The 15,912-nt window shown below is 34.2% G+C and overlaps 1 protein-coding gene across 1 annotated transcript in view; it reads right to left on the bottom strand.

Annotated features, from left to right (window-relative positions):
- The window catches only part of LOC132556098 (tubulin polyglutamylase TTLL13-like), a 48,237-nt gene extending 33,456 nt beyond the window's left edge, over nucleotides 1-14,781 (bottom strand). Inside the window, exons 1-7 of the mRNA XM_060220485.1 lie at nucleotides 14,502-14,781; nucleotides 10,690-10,828; nucleotides 9,655-9,695; nucleotides 8,079-8,197; nucleotides 3,574-3,704; nucleotides 2,502-2,658; nucleotides 827-970 (exon numbers count right to left, since the gene is read on the bottom strand). Of these exons, the coding sequence (XP_060076468.1) occupies nucleotides 827-970; nucleotides 2,502-2,658; nucleotides 3,574-3,704; nucleotides 8,079-8,197; nucleotides 9,655-9,695; nucleotides 10,690-10,828; nucleotides 14,502-14,781 (1,011 nt within the window). The remainder of the gene's footprint in view (nucleotides 1-826; nucleotides 971-2,501; nucleotides 2,659-3,573; nucleotides 3,705-8,078; nucleotides 8,198-9,654; nucleotides 9,696-10,689; nucleotides 10,829-14,501) is intronic.
- Between the last annotated feature and the right edge of the window lie 1,131 nt (nucleotides 14,782-15,912).

The raw sequence follows: 15,912 nt of genomic DNA, 5'->3' as shown, positions 1-15,912 counted from the left end.
ACTAATCTGATTTCCCACTATCCAGTCATCACTAATCTGATGTCCCACTATCCAGTCACCACTAATCTGATTTCCCACTATCCAGTCATCACTAATCTGATGTCCCACTATCCAGTCACCACTAATCTGATTTCCCACTATCCAGTCATCACTAATCTGATGTCCCACTATCCAGTCACCACTAATCTGATTTCCCACTATCCAGTCATCACTAATCTGATGTCCCACTATCCAGTAACCACTAATCTGATGTCCCACTATCCAGTAACCACTAATCTGATGTCCCACTATCCAGTAACCACTAATCTGATGTCCCACTATCCAGTCATCACTAATCTGATGTCCCATTAACCAGTCATCACTAATCTGATGTCCCACTATCCAGTAACCACTAATCTGATTTCCCACTATCCAGTAACCACTAATCTGATGTCCCACTATCCAGTCACCACTAATCTGATGTCCCACTATCCAGTAACCACTAATCTGATGTCCCACTATCCAGTCACCACTAATCTGATGTCCCACTATCCAGTCACCATTAATCTGATGTCCCACTATCCAGTCATCACTAATCTGATGTCCCACTATCCAGTAACCACTAATCTGATGTCCCACTATCCAGTAACCACTAATCTGATGTCCCACTATCCAGTCACCACTAATCTGATGTCCCACTATCCAGTCATCACTAATCTGATGTCCCACTATCCAGTCATCACTAATCTGATGTCCCACTATCCAGTCACTAATATCTTCAAATCTTTTAGATAAATAGTTAGAATTTGATGTGAATACTGTACGATTAAATCTCTTTGTGACTTACAATATTGCTATTGGTTGGTTCGCTATATTTGTTGGTTGCAAATCGAGCCAGGCCGTCCTTGAAGAGGAATATCCTCAGCGGATCACAGGAGGTGACTAGGCAATAGATTCTTAAGTCAAATTTAAATCCGTCTAGTAATAAAGGCTGCGAAAGAAAAACAACTAGAATTAGTATTACACTGATATCACCGAACACACAGACCCTAGTTAATCTGATTTTCACTGTGAAGATCACCCAGAGTACATCAAATTATCAATCCATACTTACAAATCTTATCTGATTTGTTTAAATTGTTTAAAACAAATTATGCTCAAAAATGTTTTTATCTATATACCGTAAACACTTAAAGACAAAAATAAACTTTACCTGATCTACCTTTACAGTCAAGAAATTTATCATTTTGGTAAAACACGTTAAGACTATGCCATCCATTGAGATTGGTGAAAAGAAGAATTTTTAAATTTCAGTTAATTTGATCCCTTTTGGCCCTGCCCGTCAAGATCCTTTGCGGGTTGGGGTGGGAAAGGGACCAAAAAATCATTATGTTTCATTCACTTTTATTCAAGGAAGGTTTCTACCAAATTTCATAGAAATATACATGTACTGGTAATGTACTGTACTTACACATGTACTGGTAATGTACTGTCCTTACACATGTACTGGTAATGTACTGTCCTTACCTTACACATGTACTGGTAATGTACTGTCCTTACACATGTACTGGTAATGTACTGTCCTTACACATGTACTGGTAATGTACTGTCCTTACACATGTACTGGTAATGTACTGTCCTCTGTCCTTACACATGTACTGGTAATGTACTGTCCTTACACATGTACTGGTAATGTACTGTCCTTACACATGTACTGGTAATGTACTGTCCTTACCTTACACATGTACTGGTAATGTACTGTCCTTACACATGTACTGGTAATGTACTGTCCTTACCTTACACATGTACTGGTAATGTACTGTCCTTACTTTACACATGTACTGGTACTCTACTGTCCTTACCTTACACATGTACTGGTACTCTACTGTCCTTACTTTACACATGTACTGGTACTCTACTGTCCTTACCTTACACATGTACTGGTACTCTACTGTCCTTACCTTACACATGTACTGGTACTCTACTGTCCTTACTTTACACATGTACTGGTACTCTACTGTCCTTACCTTACACATGTACTGGTAATGTACTGTCCTTACCTTACACATGTACTGGTACTCTACTGTCCTTACCTTACACATGTACTGGTACTCTACTGTCCTTACCTTACACATGTACTGGTACTCTACTGTCCTTACTTTACACATGTACTGGTACTCTACTGTCCTTACCTTACACATGTACTGGTACTCTACTGTCCTTACCTTACACATGTACTGGTAATGTACTGTCCTTACCTTACACATGTACTGGTACTCTACTGTCCTTACCTTACACATTTACTGGTACTCTACTGTCCTTACCTTACACATGTACTGGTACTCTACTGTCCTTACTTTACACATGTACTGGTACTCTACTGTCCTTACCTTACACATGTACTGGTACTCTACTGTCCTTACCTTACACATGTACTGGTACTCTACTGTCCTTACCTTACACATGTACTGGTACTCTACTGTCCTTACCTTACACATGTACTGGTACTCTACTGTCCTTACCTTACACATGTACTGCTGACATATCATATGTTCGTGTGGTTTGATTTCTTTGGGGTTCTTGGTGACCCAGATTCCTTTCCCCTGACAACCTGTTTCTGGCTTAAGGATGTAGGTCTTGTTTTTCTTCTGTCTTGTGAAGGCCAGGAAATCTCCATGACTGAGGAAAATCAGAAATCATATTAAAGTAGTTCTCTATGGCCATCTTTGTGTTGATATCACAACAAAATATTTCCCTGGTAAAAGATAAAAAATCTCACTTGTCTAGTTGTGAAGTTGATAATTGTCAACATCTCTTGAAAATCTCACCATTGTCAAAAGCATAGTCTGGTAGTTGAAAGATGAATCTTTGTGAAGTTATCTTCAAAAGTTTTCAAAGCAACATACTTCCTGAAGTCATTTGTTTACATGGTAACAAGTAACAATAGCAAAAGACACTTTTAGACATAAAATTAATCAGAAATATTGTGAAGTGATCTGTGAGGTTGTGATATAAGGTAATTTTATTGATATTTATTACTCTAGGGAAAACAACATTTGAAATGGCTGGACCAGTTGAATTTGCGAAAAAAAAAAAAAACCTGCCAGGCACAGATCCGGACCAAGGCTGGACTGCAGTATATATATGGGACATGCAAATTTAACAGTCCAGCCATACCTGTCCCAAACTAATTTGCTGAATATCATTGGTTTTGAAAATTTTTGCATAAAAGGTAGAGTTGATGCACTCTTTCTGGAAGCATTGTGCTATAAAATATGTGTGAAGTGGGATGGTATCATAATTTTAGGTAACTGTTTTATGAATGAGGGGAAATTCTGAAACTGTGTATTTTGAGCTTTACATATATGAGGTATAACATTGGTACATGTGCGTTTGTGTAGAGTGGAATTAACTCCAGACCACTTGAACGTTTCGACTGGGTTAGGCAAAAGCAGCCCATGTTTTACATACTGTATATATAAAATACACAGAGAATACACAGTCAATGTCAACTGGTAAGGCTGAATAGAGTGGTGAAGCTCTAGTGTCCGTCAGTGTCTATAACACCAAGTCATTCTCTCACTGTACACTTACTCAGCAGGAAGACACCAGGTTTTCGGGAATACATTGTAATCTTTAGGGAACAATTTCAGCATTCTGTTCATGTTTCTAGCCAGCATGTCTTTTCGACAAATTTCACTCATCCCAGGAAAATGGTTAATTTTCTGAAGAAGATACAGCCGTAAAAGATTCAATAAGACAACACAAAATTTCACCAACTTGTTTCTCCATGGTTACAGAAGGAATGAGTTTACATGAGAACAGATGGAGCAGTAAAACTGTCTGATGATTCCCTTCATTTTTATGTTTATTAATGCTGCATACAGGTTGTTGTGAGATATCAAAGAAAACTGTTATATCCTTATCTACTGATAACATATAGATATAATTCACAGTTTGTTGTACATAACTTCAATGTAAATGACAAGTAAATGACAAGTGTTTATAATAAATGTAAAATACAAAAACTACAATATGACAACAGCGATTATTGATGTTAAACTAAATTTTTTTTTTACTTAATGTTTTTTTTCAGAAATGAGATGATTACAGATTTATACAGTTGCATACAAATATTCATTATATCCAATCACCACATTTAAATGATAACAAATCAATAAAGTGATAAAAAAAAATTTAAAAATGACTCAATCAAAAGTACATAATTACATTGATTATTACTATATAAATAAGTTTTTTAAGTTATTATCTACCAGACATTACAACACTATTACTTTGTCTTTTATCTACCAGACATTACAACACTATTACTTTGTCTTTTATCTACCAGACATTACAACACTATTACTTTGTCTTTTACCTACCAGACATTACAACACTATTACTTTGTCTTTTATTTACCAGACATTACAACACTATTACTTTGTCTTGTTTTATGGGTTATGTATTTTTTCCAATTCAACAGTGGTATCTAATTCATGTAATCAGTAGTCAATGACAGAGAGAAAATTAGTCTACAGACAGAGAGAAAATCTGTCTACAGACAAGAGAAAATCTGTCTACAGACAAGAGAAAATCTGTCTACAGACAAGAGAAAATCTGTCTACAGACAAGAGAAAATCTGTCTACAGACAAGAGAAAATCTGTCTACAGACAAGAGAAAATATGTCTACAGACAAGAGAAAATCTGTCTACAGACAAGAGAAAATCTGTCTACAGACAAGAGAAAATCTGTCTACAGACAAGAGAAAATCTGTCTACAGACAAGAGAAAATCTGTCTACAGACAAGAGAAAATCTTATTACAGACAAGAGAAAATCTGTCTACAGACAAGAGAAAATCTGTCTACAGACAAGAGAAAATCTTATTACAGACAAGAGAAAATCTGTCTACAGACAAGAGAAAATCTTATTACAGACAAGAGAAAATCTGTCTACAGACAAGAGAAAATCTTATTACAGACAAGAGAAAATCTGTCTACAGACAAGAGAAAATCTGTCTACAGACAAGAGAAAATCTTATTACAGACAAGAGAAAATCTGTCTACAGACAAGAGAAAATCTTATTACAGACAAGAGAAAATCTGTCTACAGACAAGAGAAAATCTGTCTAAAGAGAAAATCTTATTACAGACAAGAGAAAATCTGTCTACAGACAAGAGAAAATCTGTCTACAGACAAGAGAAAATCTTATTACAGACAAGAGAAAATCTGTCTACAGACAAGAGAAAATCTGTCTACAGACAAGAGAAAATCTTCTGTCTATTACAGACAAGAGAAAATCTGTCTACAGACAAGAGAAAATCTGTCTACAGACAAGAGAAAATCTTATTACAGACAAGAGAAAATCTGTCTACAGACAAGAGAAAATCTTATTACAGACAAGAGAAAATCTGTCTACAGACAAGAGAAAATCTGTCTACAGACAAGAGAAAATCTGTCTACAGACAAGAGAAAATCTGTCTACAGACAAGAGAAAATCTACAGACAAGAGAAAATCTGTCTACAGACAAGAGAAAATCTTACAGACAAGAGAAAATCTGTCTACAGACAAGAGAAAATCTTCTGTCAGACAAGAGAAAATCTGTCTACAGACAAGAGAAAATCTGTCTACAGACAAGAGAAAATCTGTCTACAGACAAGAGAAAATCTGTCTACAGACAAGAGAAAATCTGTCTACAGACAAGAGAAAATCTTATTACAGACAAGAGAAAATCTGTCTACAGACAAGAGAAAATCTGTCTACAGACAAGAGAAAATCTGTCTACAGACAAGAGAAAATCTGTCTACAGACAAGAGAAAATCTGTCTACAGACAAGAGAAAATCTGTCTACAGACAAGAGAAAATCTGTCTACAGACAAGAGAAAATCTGTCTACAGACAAGAGAAAATCTGTCTACAGACAAGAGAAAATCTCTAACAGACAAGAGAAAATCTGTCTACAGACAAGAGAAAATCTTATTACAGACAAGAGAAAATCTGTCTACAGACAAGAGAAAATCTGTCTACAGACAAGAGAAAATCTGTCTACAGACAAGAGAAAATCTTATTACAGACAAGAGAAAATCTGTCTACAGACAAGAGAAAATCTTATTACAGAAAGAGAAAATCTGTCTACAGACAAGAGAAAATCTTACAGACAAGAGAAAATCTACAGACAAGAGAAAATCTTCTACAGACAAGAGAAAATCTACAGACAAGAGAAAATCTGTCTACAGACAAGAGAAAATCTTATTACAGACAAGAGAAAATCTGTCTACAGACAAGAGAAAATCTTATTACAGACAAGAGAAAATCTGATTACAGACAAGAGAAAATCTGTCTACAGACAAGAGAAAATCTTATTCTGTCTACAAGAGAAAATCTTATTACAAGAGAAAAATCTGTCTACAAGAGAAAATCTTAAGAGAAAAATCTGTCTAAAGACAAGAGAAAATCTGTCTTATTACAGACAAGAGAAAATCTGTCTATTACAGACAAGAGAAAATCTTATTACAGAGAAGAGAAAATCTAAAGACAAGAAAATCAACAGAGAAGAGAAAATCTGTCTACAGACAAGAGAAAATCTTATTACAGAGAAGAGAAAATCTGTCTAAAGACAAGAGAAAATCTTATTACAGACAAGAGAAAATCTGTCTACAGACAAGAGAAAATCTTATTACAGAGAAGAGAAAATCTGTCTAAAGACAAGAGAAAATCTTATTACAGAGAAGAGAAAATCTGTCTAAAGACAAGAGAAAATCTTATTACAGACAAGAGAAAATCTTATTACAGACAAGAGAAAATCTGTCTAAAGACAAGAGAAAATCTTATTACAGAGAAGAGAAAATCTGTCTAAAGACAAGAGAAAATCTTATTACAGAGAAGAGAAAATCTGTCTAAAGACAAGAGAAAATCTTATTACAGACAAGAGAAAATCTGTCTAAAGACAAGACTGTCTACAGACAAGAGAAAATCTGTCTAAAGACAAGAGAAAATCAAGAGAAAGAAAATCTTATCTACAGACAAGAGAAAATCTGTCTACAGACAAGAGAAAATCTGTCTACAGACAAGAGAAAATCTTATTACAGACAAGAGAAAATCTTATTACAGACAAGAGAAAATCTGTCTACAGACAAGAGAAAATCTTATTACAGACAAGAGAAAATCTGTCTACAGACAAGAGAAAATCTGTCTACAGACAAGAGAAAATCTTATTACAGACAAGAGAAAATCTGTCTACAGACAAGAGAAAATCTTATTACAGACAAGAGAAAATCTGTCTACAGACAAGAGAAAATCTTATTACAGACAAGAGAAAATCTTATTACAGACAAGAGAAAATCTTATTACAGACAAGAGAAAATCTTATTACAGACAAGAGAAAATCTGTCTACAGACAAGAGAAAATCTTATTACAGACAAGAGAAAATCTTATTACAGACAAGAGAAAATCTGTCTACAGACAAGAGAAAATCTTATTACAGACAAGAGAAAATCTGTCTACAGACAAGAGAAAATCTTATTACAGTCTACAGACAAGAGAAAATCAGTCTAAAGACAAGAGAAAATCTTATTACAGACAAGAGAAAATCTGTCTACAGACAAGAGAAAATCTTATTACAGACAAAGAAAATCTGTCTACAGACAAGAGAAAATCTGTCTAAAGACAAGAGAAAATCTGTCTACAGACAAGAGAAAATCTTATTACAGACAAGAGAAAATCTGTCTACAGACAAGAGAAAATCTTATTACAGACAAGAGAAAATCTTATTACAGACAAGAGAAAATATTTCTACAGACAAGAGAAAATCTGTCTACAGACAAGAGAAAATCTTATTACAGACAAGAGAAAAATCTTATTACAGACAAGAGAAAATCTGTCTACAGACAAGAGAAAATCTTATTACAGACAAGAGAAAATCTGTCTACAGACAAGAGAAAATCTGTCTACAGACAAGAGAAAATCTGTCTAAAGACAAGAGAAAATCTGTCTACAGACAAGAGGAAGTCTGTCTTCTGACATGTGATAGAGTCTACAGTCGAGCATATTTTTGATACAGAGACAATCTGTCTACAGACAAGTATTAAGTAATGTACCTGGTACTTCTTCATGTCCATCACACGTTCCAGTGCCACAGAATAATCGGTCCAATAGAGAGTCCAGTCTTCATCTTCTCCAACCTCCTTAAATCCAAACTTTCGGGATACCTTACGTACTGTAACAAGTCAAAATAACTAATTATCTACACATTGTTTAAAATAAGCTTATGTAACTAGTTTTACATAATGCAAATAGAATTCAAGAAAAGGTTACAGTTTTTGTTGTTTCCCAACAACTGGTGTAAAGAACTGGTAACCCCAAAATATTTAGATAAGAGCAGTGTTGTGCACATCTAAACTTCATCACTAATCATTTGTGTGAAGTATCCTAAAAAAAAACCTGCCAAACAGCATCTGAATAAGTTTGGGGACACCAAGGTGAGTAAGACAGATGGACAATGTCTGTTTTATCATTTTAGGTTTCAGAAATACAAAAATGTTTTTGAAAAAATGCTGTGTTACCATACATCACCTGATATTCTCATTTAAACCTGTTACTTAAAGTCAACACAGTAAATAACAGGTTTTCATATTTTCCACATCTTTCTTAGGCCAACTCATTTTGGAACACCTGATCAAGAGTTATCTTCCAATGCTATCAAAAGGCATTCAGATACCGGTAGACTCTTCTTGTTTGTTCATGTGGTTGAAATAACAATATATAAGCAAATAGCAGGGTTTTGAAATTAATAGGGATCAAAACATTAGAATTTTAGTGCAGGCAATACTGTATTTGATTACTCTTTACAACCATAACTAGGGTCTTAAGTTTACAACCATAACTAGGGTCTTAAGTTTACAACCATAACTAGGTTCTTAAGTTAACAACCATAACTAGGGTCTTAAGTTTACAACCATATCTTGGGTCTTAAGTTTACAACCATATCTAGGGTCTTAAGTTTACAACCATATCTAGGGTCTTAAGTTTACAACCATATCTAGGGTCTTAAGTTTCAAATACAAACAAAATATGTACATGTGATAAAGAATAAGACAGATTACTATGTTCCTGTGGAATTGCACTGATACAACTAAATTTAAGATAAGAAGTTGAAATGTTGAATAAAATTTTCTCCTTTTTTTTTATCTCTGATGAAAATTCATTTTCATAAGTTAAACCTAAATAAGTGTCTGTAATTTGATACATATTCCCTAATTATCACCAGAGATAGCCCAGCCAAATTTGTACCAATCCAAAGTATCGGGAATGTATCAAGCCACCAACCAGTGCTGTAGTAGTGAAATCAACCAAAACATTGGCAGTAGGTGCAAATTATATAAATCTTATTCCTTAATATACATGTAGTCCAAACAAGAACAAACATGAATGACGAATGTTAAATGTTACCAACATTTTAACAGCCAATAAAGTATCAGTTATTTACTTCAAATTATTTTGATAAAAGCCCAGGTTTATTTCAGCAAAATAATTTCCTTTTCCAAAAGTGTTGTTTTAAACCAACACACCTGTAAGTGACTTTAGATGATACTTCTCCTACAACAGTTATGACTAGATTCCCACTAGCTGATCACTACAAACTTTGCCTCGGGTAAATATTAAGTATATACGTACCAACTTCATACTTGCAGTTGGCAAGGCAGATGTAGTATATTCTGAAAAAAAGGGAAATACACAAATTTTCAATAAGTAGCGTTTACTATACAGGGACCTCTGTATATAGGTCCAAAATATATACAGATCATACAGGGACCTCTGTATATAGGTCCAAAATATACACAGATCATACAGGGACCTCTGTATATAGGTCCAAAATATACACAGATCATACAGGGACCTCTGTATATAGGTCCAAAATATATACAGATCATACCAACTTATGTTCTTGGTTTAAAATCTAATTGTGACAAGATTTCTCAAACCCCATTAAGTAGCACAAAATTCTACAACATCCCTGGATGATATATCATACGTAATTATATCATAAATTTTGCTACAGTAATACTTATAAAACCTGAGTTCCCAATGCGATCTTGGTGCCCACCATACTGTCCACAGCATGATCTTTATCTAGCATTTCTTCATAACTTGAATCTTTCCTCTTATTTGCTCTCAATCATATATATCTTATTGACAGGTGCTTTAACTATTTGCTAACATTAGTCCATAAGATGCAGAGCAGAATTGAAAGGACCAAAGAACATCTACATATGAGTTTTTAGAAAAATCCATTCAGAACTTTGTGTGCAGCACACTTTAACTCTCTTAAATAAAGATCAGATCAATTACTTCTCTGATCAGTCTTAAAATCAAAACGGCACAACTAGGGACCAAGGGAAACCTGCATATGAAATTTGGGAAAGTACCAATCAGCAATGGCTGGACGACAGATAGACAGATGACTGACCACCGATGCAGGCCAATTGGAATAGTCATTCATCTGATGACGGTAGTCTTCAAATATCAAGTATCAAAGTAAAAAATACAAGCAATGAAAAATAGTACACATATTCGACAGGTTCCAACTAGGAGTGTTGGACAGTATTTCCTCAGAGACCATTTTACACATATGTTTATTTTACACATATGTTTATTTTACACATATGTTTATTTTTTTACTAACAACACAACAGTCATGGATACACTTACTTTTTCTTTTTCTTCTTCTTTTTTGCTTTTTTTTCTAGTTCTTTCTTTTCAAGGTCAGCCTGCTGTAGCTGTTCTGTGCGACTAGTGCCCTCCCCTTCATATTCTGACACGTCATCAGCCTGTGTGCTTATACCAGTATCTACAAGTCACAACAGATGGTAAACACTATTATATTCACTCTTCACTCAACATTTTCATCTATATTTTGTCACCAAATTATTTTTTTCAATCCTTTATAAATTATTCATAATTAAAACCTGTTTGATTTCCTATATTTTCCTCTCACAGCTGAATTCTGCTTGTTCAAGGTCTCAAATAAAATAGATGGAATTTTTTTTCGAATTTTAATTGAAATGGCAACACTCTATTGCTGATGTGAAATAGAGGTCAAGAGAGGACGAGTGTACAAGAAACGGAAAGAAGAAACTGTACAGAAAGCAAGAATGAAGGGATCTGATTGGGTAAAATTTTAAAAATTTCCTTCAGCATCCTTAGGAAACACAGAACCAAATCAAAACAATCTTATATGTATGTTTGTATGCCTTGGGCAAAACTAATCAAAATTTGTTTCAACAGCCAAATTAAACAGTGAAGTATTTTATGGTTTATAATCAACAATTAAAGAAAAAGTGTTCACATTCATACAGGGGAAAAATTCCTTGATAAAAAAAACATTGAAATATAGGTCATGCATAATTAGGCTACTCAGAACTACAATATGAATGGCTTGACATTCACGATATTGTACTTGAATATTGAATAAAACAATTCTAACAATGAGCCAAATTATGGAGTTAAATGAAGCATAGGTTATGACAAAGGATCCAGAAATTATCTTCAAACATAACACCACAGCAATGACTTGTACAGGACATATCTCCATACAAAGTACACACATACATTATTAATTCCAAAAAAATACTTGTATCAATTTCAATAAATTAATCTTCGTTTACTAACTAAAGACAGATGATTGCTAATTCTTAATAACTTTAGCTGCAGCCAGTCAAAGTTTATAATTTGCCAACTATTGTTTAAACTGTGAATTCCAACCAAGACAAAATGACAGACTACAAAAATACCAACATGTACACAATATGTATGTTGAATGGATAGACGGTAGACTCTGGTCTATTTCCAAACATCTCGTGATAGATAATATACCATGAGCCTTAGTATCAGTCGGCAGTTTTAAATGGACGCCTTGTAACTACCTATATGAAGGACAATAAGACGAAGTCCTCCGACGGTAATCTTGAAACACCATCTGTTATGACACAGCAGACCTGAAATCTACACCCTTAACATATAACAACATGTGTGACTTATCAGTAAACATGTCTTTATTGTTAGAATGATTGTCCTACATGTATACACAAGACCTATCAGAATACCATAATAGTCTTTTATCTACCTGGATAATTAACTTTTAAAATTAGATAGTATTGAAGCGTATTTTAATTCAATATAACAAAAGGAATCTACTTCCTTTCACAATGTACAGTTTAATTGACAAGCTTTATACAATATTATCATTTAATTTAGTAACTATCACAAACACAATCAGATTTATCTACAAAGTACAGTCATTTCATTTGAGTGAATATATAATCAATTAAATGGGTGTTATATACAAACAGAAATATTTTACAGATATTTAATTCTAAACGAGTAGCCTCTTTATTTATCCAGAAAATACATGTACAACATGTTAACAAAAATAAGATAAATAAATATCTGACTTTATGTATTCAAACCATAAATTACACTAAAAAATATGCCTTTTTTCCCCAAAAAACAATACCAAAATTCCTAGTAAATTTAAATAAACACCATATATATATTGTTGTCAAGTTTAAATATTGAAGTAAGTTAAAACATGAAATAAAGCTTCTTGACACTTGGAAACGAGTCTACCTTTTTATGATCGGATAAAATACAAATTGATTTTGTCAGATCACAGGTAAGTCCTGTCAGAGATAATTACAGCCAGTAACGATGATAAGAGGATGTTTGCTATTGATTACCATGAGAAGAGAAAGTTGTAAGTAATATAAAGAAATGTCTTCATATCTTTCAATAACAGGACCTCATTCAATATTGGGATTCCAAGCAAAGAAATAATTCGGTTTCCTAGAAGAGAAGAATTATAACAAGGTGCATGATGGTCCAGTGCTCATCACTAACCTTGTTTCTCTTCATTAGGAGTCATTACCGCAGTATTTCTTGATTGTCAATGTATCAGTGATTGTCAGATTTGTTATATGGTAGAGAATTCAACAGTGAAGTCCCCATGTAATGGAGGAACAACTGATTCAATATGGATCAACCAAGAACAGAACCTAAACAACCATTACCAGAACATGAACAAATAGGACCAGAACCTGAACATCTAGGACCAGAACTTGAACAACTATGACTAGACCCTGAACAACCAAGACAAGAACCTGAAAGAACCTGAACATCTAGGACCAGAACCTGAACATCTAGGACCAGAACCTGAACATCTAGGACCAGAACCTGATCAACTAGGGGTTGATCCCAAGTATAGTCCTAAATTAGAGAGCGGGTTTAATATATGGTTAACATTACAGGGTAGGGATCTCAGCTTCAAGTCTAACACACCTTTAAAACCATCAATAAACATTCATCATTTTCATTTTACATAATTGATATAAATCAAAATTTTACATAACAGTTTATTCAACTGATTTCCATCCGTGTACAATATGTGATGATTCTAACACACTTAAATGAAAATATCTTCAACCAAAGAAATAAATACAATCAAAACCCTGCTCAATATACAATCAAACCCTGCTCAATATACAATCAAAACCCTGCTCAATATACAATCAAACCCTGCTCAATATACAATCAAAACCCTGCTCAATATACAATCAAACCCTGCTCAATATACAATCAAAACCCTGCTCAATATACAATCAAAACCCTGCTCAATATACAATCAAAACCCTCCTCAATATACCATCAAAACCCTGCTCAATATACAATCAAAACCCTGCTCAATATACAATCAAAACCCTGCTCAATATACAATCAAAACCCTCCTCAATATACCATCAAAACCCTGCTCAATATACAATCAAAACCCTGCTCAATATACAATCAAAACCCTGCTCAATATACAATCAAACCCTGCTCAATATACCATCAAAACCCTGCTCAATATACAATGAAAACCCTCCTCAATATACAATGACAACCCTCCTCAATATACAATCAAAACCCTGCTCAATATACAATCAAACCCTGCTCAATATACAATCAAACCCTGCTCAATATACAATCAAACCCTGCTCAATATACAATCAAAACCCTGCTCAATATACAATCAAACCCTGCTCAATATACAATCAAAACCCTGCTCAATATACCATCAAAACCCTGCTCAATATATAATGAAAACCCTCCTCAATATACAATCAAACCCTGCTCAATATACCATCAAAACCCTGCTCAATATACAATGAAAACCCTCCTCAATATACAATGACAACCCTCCTCAATATACAATCAAACCCTGCTCAATATACAATCAAAACCCTGCTCAATATACCATCAAAACCCTGCTCAATATACAATGAAAACCCTGCTCAATATACAATGAAAACCCTGCTCAATCCTTATATAGACAGTTTTGATCTCCGTTATTGACAGTTCTTAAAATAGAATTGACATTTGGATGATATAATGTTGTTTCTAAGTCTACAATTATGGACATATATATACCACTGATGTAATTTTCAATATGTAAGACATATATATCATTATGTTACAATAAAGCTCACCCTCATCTCCGTCACCTTCACCTTCCATTTCAAGTGGCTGTTGGACCAGGATTGACTCGCCATCCATGAGGGACAGCTCCGGAACAACTCCAACACCATCATTGTTGTCATAACCAGAATCAGTTCCATCTGGATCTGCTTCCGGGTCACTGTCAGACTCGGAATCTGACACTCCAGAAACAGCTTCTTCCTCTTGCTGGTCACGAAAAGTGGACTCGCCTACCTCACTTTGGTCCTCTCCATCATCAGACTGATCACCTCTGTCATACGGACTGTCCATACTGGTCGTGTGTGTCTTTGTCACGTCAAGCTGGCTAACCTGCAGGGATATTTATTGTCCTATGAGTATCAGTCACTAAACTTGATAATTGATGAAACTACCAGTAACCTATCAATAATGAAAGCCAGGTTTCAACAATTGCTACAGTGGTTGTCCTAAGCCTACCCTCTTACTTCCTGTTTGATTTGGTTCCTTCATCTAATTGATATCAGGGAAGTATTCATGTCATTGTAAACATTCCGTCATTACAATTTGTTTATAGAGAGTTTACATGAGCTTTTGTTTGGGGGGACATTATATTAATAACTAAAAAATTGTCAAGACCCAAAATACAAAACATGGTAACTATTAGAATAATGTAGACAGAAATAAATGTCTACAATGCAGGATAACAATATATTATGTACAATATGTTATTTGTGTTTCCAATTTTACAAAATCCCTTTGTCATACTTTTTATAAGAATGCTATGTGAGATTCTTGAATAAATCTACAGTTGTACATATGTAACAGTTTGAGCCAGAAGTTGAACAAATTGATTTTACAAATTCTCTTCAGAACTTGAAAATCATGGACACTCAATAGCTAGTGTTGATCTTTGCTTAAAATGTGGCTATCCACAAACTTAACACTTATCAAAAGATTTTGAATCTCATCATTTTTTTTTTTTTTTTATATTCTGTATTCCTTGTCTGAATTATTCTAAAGTTCTATCAATAAACTTTACATCACAACAATTTAGTGAATTTACTCACTCAACCAAAGGTGAAAAGAACCTTGCACGTTCAATTTTGATTTCCAATTCATATCTCTGTTTTATCACAATATTGATTGCCACTTCACCTTATAATTTTATCCTCCTGAAATCACCAATATAATAAGTCTATCGAAAGTGTTGTTTAATTGTTGGTGTGGACACTGTTGATATCGGAGCACCAACAGGCTAAGTCTCGGTCTGAAAAGTACCAAGGGAAGAAACTCTGTATTTCATGACAATATCGGGGAATGTGAAAAGAGTCCATGAATTAATAATGAGGAAAGTTAAAGTGATGAGAGGAGATAACATTGATTATTATATAATTCTTGAAATAGATTCACAGTCCTATGAAAACAGAACTGTTGCATCATTTT

Source organism: Ylistrum balloti, unplaced genomic scaffold (assembly GCF_031769215.1).
Source record: "Ylistrum balloti isolate Yb309-2 unplaced genomic scaffold, AGI_CSIRO_Ybal_v1 Utg370544, whole genome shotgun sequence".
NCBI lineage: Eukaryota > Metazoa > Mollusca > Bivalvia > Pectinida > Pectinidae > Ylistrum > Ylistrum balloti.
This window is presented reverse-complemented; position numbering and strand designations above follow the sequence as displayed.